At 40.3% G+C, this 5,279-nt stretch overlaps 1 protein-coding gene across 4 annotated transcripts in view; it reads right to left on the reverse strand.

The window, feature by feature from the left end:
• The window catches only part of foxn1 (forkhead box N1), a 14,441-nt gene extending 9,434 nt beyond the window's left edge, over positions 1 to 5,007 (reverse strand). The window contains exon 1 of one of the 4 annotated variants that reach the window (XM_086215804.1): positions 4,816 to 5,007. In XM_086215804.1, coding sequence (XP_086071930.1) covers positions 4,816 to 4,988 — 173 coding nt within the window. In that variant the 5' untranslated portion in view covers positions 4,989 to 5,007. Of the gene's footprint in view, positions 1 to 1,112; positions 1,248 to 1,443; positions 1,507 to 4,815 lie in introns of those variants that run through there. The other 3 variants (XM_086215807.1, XM_086215806.1, XM_086215805.1) reach the window with 3 other exon arrangements.
• Positions 5,008 to 5,279: the final 272 nt, after the last annotated feature.

Consider the following 5,279-nt stretch of genomic DNA (forward strand, 5'->3'; position numbering starts at 1 on the left):
ACAGGCATCCAGCCTGTTATCTTGAAACATTTTCAATGACTCAAAAATAGTAGAATTAAATAAATAAGCAAAAAGTCATTGTAGGATAACCATCCCTTCTCACACTCCTGCATACCTCAGTACAGCAGCGCAACCCAGCAATGCTTGAAATTCTACCTGTTACAGTGGCAGACATTTTAAACATCATGTAAATTCAATTTTTAGAGGAGATATTGAGTTTTGCTTACATCAAATTTATATAAATGCACTTTGAACATAACATTTCATGACCATCATGATCCATGGGGTAATGGGTGGGACTTGCATGTGGGGTTTGGGCCATGTTAACACCTGCCTGCAAGTCTAGTGCGTTCCTTTGGGTTTTTTTTTAATGCATTTAAAGATTTTACTTAGTGACTTGAAAATTCTTTTCATTTCATTATCAACACATGCTTCATCAGAAACAACTTCTCTATGATCCAGTCTGTAAAGGACAAAGAGAGCAGGATCCTGGCAAATACCTGCCGGGAAATGTAACTGATGTTTGCCAACGATATTCTTTATGCTGTCACTTGGTCCTACCATGTAAATCCTACAGATTTGCCCATTTCAATCAACGCCTGCATGGAAGGAAACATTTTCAAGAACAGTTTGGCTCTTTTGTCCAGTAGATTGGAATTTAATTTTGGTATAGCTTTATTTAAAAATTGTACGGTGAAATGAGTTAACGTGTTGTATAAAGCGTTGAAACAATTTGGACAACCAATGAAGAAACACAGAAGAAGAAGTAATTGTCTCATTGTTGTTTAATTTATTTCAATTAATTTAACTGATTTTAGATATTTCTTATCAAATCTCAATTTTGATCATGTAAACAGGCTTTCCAGTGAACGTACCTTATCAGCTAATCAAATGTTAACACTGCAGGTATCAGCGTGTTATCTCTGATTCATTTGTATTGACATGAGAAAAAATTGAGTTGAAGATGATAACTTGCACCTCTCAAAGCAAAGCAAGTGCCAACAGTAATGCAGTGTTTTCCTTCAAACATGATGGGAAAAACAAGACTGAATGAGGAAATCATGTGTTTTCTGTAAAATTAAATGTAAAGGAAAGATGTCCAGTGAACTCACCTCACCTTTGAACTCAGTCTCCTGTTTGTGGATTAAGTCAAATTCTCCCACTCAGACCTGAAACCTCTGTCCACATCTCATCTTGAGCCTATTTTTCTGCCTGCACCTTGGAGCTGCAGCACGTCGATCACATTGACTGTCTGAACGTGTATTGAAGCAGTTGATGGGCTGGTTTCAGATTTAGGCTGCACACAATATCATCCTCATTGTGTGTGTGTGTGTGTGTGTGTGTGTGTGTGTGTGTGTGTGCGTGCGTGCGTGCGTGCGTGCGTGCATGTGGCACTCATCCAGGCAAACCCAGGAATAAGATATACAGTAAGAAAAACCAAACCTGCTGCAACAGGTTCCAAAAGATCTATTGGTGCAGTCATTGGCAGCTGGCAGCGCTCTCTTCCTCCTTCCATCATTCTTAGCCTGACTGAATGGTTACTTGTCTGAATGGGACACTAGATACACCGTGGATCGCACACAGCCAGTGGCAAAGAGCAGGCACTGTGCCCTGCTTTCTGAGCTCGCCTATAGCGGGGGCTGTCTCAAATGTGATCTTGTAACTGTGGCACATTTAAACAAACAATTGCGACACAGTCAGAGGTATCCGTGTAGCATGCAAGAACACATATAATTTAATCACTGGAACTGGCTACTGTCGTAAACAAAAGCAGAAAATCTGGAAATTTCAGTTTCCAATATCCCCTAGCTAGTAAACATACCAGCTGCTGCGGTTTGCTGGATTTGCTCCTCTCTGAAACTTAAGCAGTTGAGGTGCAAAGTGCGAGGGTGGTGGTAGGATAAAACAGAGAACGTGAGAGAGCAAGAGTGCAGGTATGTACAGGTAGATTTCTATCCTTCAAATGAACCAGGAAAACAGCAGAAGCATTAGCTTGTAGCTATACCTTGAACAAACTCTGTCCTCAGTGAGAGGGCGAGGCAGCATGACAGAGAGACAGCGGATTCATTACAGATTGAATAATCTCTTGTGTTACAGAGTGAGGGCTACTGCCGACGGCTCTTTCTGCCAAAGCTGCAGCTCTTGTGGAGGGTGTAATGTGGGAACAGATTCCAGGGGGCATGTCAGTGAAAGTCCCATTGTCTTCCGAGGGAGGGTAATTGCTGAGTTTCTCAGGTTATTTACAATATCATGTTTTACACATCGAGTAAATGTTATTTTTAATATAAAAGCAACTGTTTTTCTCTACTACTCTACTACAAATCCTAGCCTCAACTGGTCAACATTTGTGAGCACTAGTCACCTTAAGGTAATGATCTCCAGAGTTCAGATGTCCCCGAATGACATTTTGACATTTGTTGATTTGAGTAACCTGATACTCACCAGTGTTACACCCATTTTCACAGCGATTTAAGAGGTATTTTCATTCAATTCCATGAAGGTATTAATCATGACGTGGTGAAAGATTACGGTCAGTAGATGTCACGTGTACGTGTGTGTGTGTGTGTGTGTGTGTGTCTGCATGTTTACATGCTAGATCGGCTTCAAAAGAACTATACTCATGACGATCTGTCAAACTGAAAAAGTACCTGCAGCAAGAATTGTTTAAGCCACCGTCTCTCGAATGCAATTACAAGAATGTTGCTTCTCTGGCCACACACACCCATCTGTGACATCAAAACAATAACTTAACTTTGACTGCTGCTAAAAAGCACCAGCTCATTCATGTGACTCGAAGTAGCATTTACAAGACAGTTCATTCTTCGGCTAAAAAAACTTCACAAGCAATGACTGTGCAGTAAATTCGGGGATGGCAATGTGGTGTCTGAGTTGTGGTGATCGTAGCAGTTACAGTAACGGAACTCAAGGTGCAGCTTTGTTCTATTCAGAGATAGTGATTGTTATTAGGTAGCAGTGTGTCTTCCATTGTGCAGAGTTATACTTTTGTGATCAACAGATTTTTCCTCCAGCACTGTCATCTGTTCAGTTTCAACTCATGCAATTGCTAAATAACCAGAGAGCACTTGCACCGCTCTGCCAAGGCCAGGTTTCATGTTCCGGTAAATCTGCGAACAGCAATGAGTGGAACCTCACAACCCCACACATTGAGCTGTGTAGTTGTACTGTCGAGAGCTGGCGCCTGATAATATTTGGATCAGGATGGAGCAGACAGACACTACCACGCGGTGCAAAAAAAACCAAAAACACTTCCTGTTTCCTCTAGATGGTGCTGGAGAGCACACATTTTTACCATATATTATGTTGCTGTACATCACATGAAGACAACACAGCATGATTTAAATGTAAATATAATGATGTTACAACAGGCTATGACTTAAATTTAACTTGGGGGTAGATGTGTGTTAACTGCAGTGCCTCCTAGATAACGCCACCATCTTTCTCGCTCTACCGTAATCCCCACCAATCTCTTACAGACTCAATATTATCAATGTAAGCCTCAACCTCGCGGAGAGCTACAGGAGACACGGGATTACAGTAAACAATGGTTAAAAAAAGAACTCTACCACTGAAAGAAAAGTTTCTGTCAATGTTCTTCCAGAATCCAAACAATAAGCAAATACCCATGGGAGAGATTGATTCTTATTTTTAGATCAGTCTGAAATATAAGGACATCAAACCTGTGTCTGCCATCAGACAGTCTACTAGGCATTAGGGGACACACACATCTCACAGATTAGACTAACTTTATCACCAATAAAATTAAATTGAATTGGTTATGAATCAATAACTCCATGAAAGCTTTTCCAAGATGTTTAGAGTATCTGGAAGAACATAAATTCCATGAAGTGAAAACTTTCCAGCTATTAATTACTTCATCTCCATTCTTCTCCATGTTCTTTCAAAACCTCCGTAAAAACCTCAAAACACTCAAACAAAAACCAAACCTTTGGACCTTCTTGCTGGTCAGATTTATTTCAGCTATGCTGCATCGTACATTACTTCCAATTAAGTGTGCCCAATAAACTGGCAACTATAAAGCTGAGCCACAGTCGACAGCTGACAGGAAAGGAAACACGGGCAAAAGGGGATATGTCATGATGACATAAGTCTTAGATCGATCAGTGAAAACAAAATTGTTCATTATTAATTTCACTGATGAGCCTCGCCTTCACACAACCATGTACTATCAAAATAATTCCAACATTTATCAGGGATAACTCTGATCCGATAGCTCTTACAAATCATGTCTGTCCCCATGGTTAAAAGCACGACACAGTCCAGTTTAATTGTATTATCGATTTCTTTTAAATTGAAATGATGTAAAACACAAGATGAACGTTAGATAATGTTGCAATCTTATTCCCTATTCCAGGTCATGAGGATGAGGATTTATGGTTGTCTGTAAAACATTCACAGTACCCGAGGCAGCAAGATTTATCACTGAATACTTCACTTTTTGGCTCACGGTGATGTTATATAAATTAAGCAATTACTTCGCTTGTCCCAAGGGTGATTCATAAAAAAAATGTGCAGCTGTCTCCCCAAACTGCTGTTATTTTCACAATTAACATATCTGTCCTTTTTTGGAAAAAAAAAAACAAACTGTTTCAGAAAGTCTGAATAATGTGAAGTTGTAGAATAACTGTGTTTTACCATAGTAACTCACAAACCACATGAGCTTTTCAGGTAAAAAACAAAAAAAACAAAAACAGGAGTGAAAACATAAATTGGTTCTTGGCAAAAAGAACACATCAATCAAGCCGAGGGGGAACATGACATAACATAGTGTCTTACCTCTTATAACACCCATCCATTGCCTCTTCATGAACTCCTATCACTGTGAGGACCAAGCCAACCAGAGAGCGATGTCGTCTTTTAGTGTTTACCAGAAGACGGGATTCAAGATCGAGCAAAAACCAGTCATAACTGCTCACTCTTGTGACCCGAGTGTACTGCAGATGCACCATTTTAAAATCCCCCCACTACCCCCCCCCCCCCCCCCCCACTACCCGCCTCTCCTGGAGCAGATAAACGGCCTCCTGCCAATGACTTCAATGAAATGTTTTCAATCAGTTTCCTATAATTGATTTACCTTTCCTTCAATCATTTTGCTTTTCTCCCATATTGACCCCTTTGAAGGGATTTGCCTTCTGTCCCTTTAAATCAGTCGGAGACCCTGCGGTCCTAATCCTATGGATGGCAATGGGATTTGAGCTCATCATTAAATTAAACAGGCTGAGTTGAAGTGGGTATCAGAA

Source organism: Aulostomus chinensis, chromosome 10 (genome assembly GCF_037954235.1).
Source record: "Aulostomus chinensis isolate RoL2024-O1b breed Wild chromosome 10, RoL_Achi_v1.0, whole genome shotgun sequence".
NCBI lineage: Eukaryota > Metazoa > Chordata > Actinopteri > Syngnathiformes > Aulostomidae > Aulostomus > Aulostomus chinensis.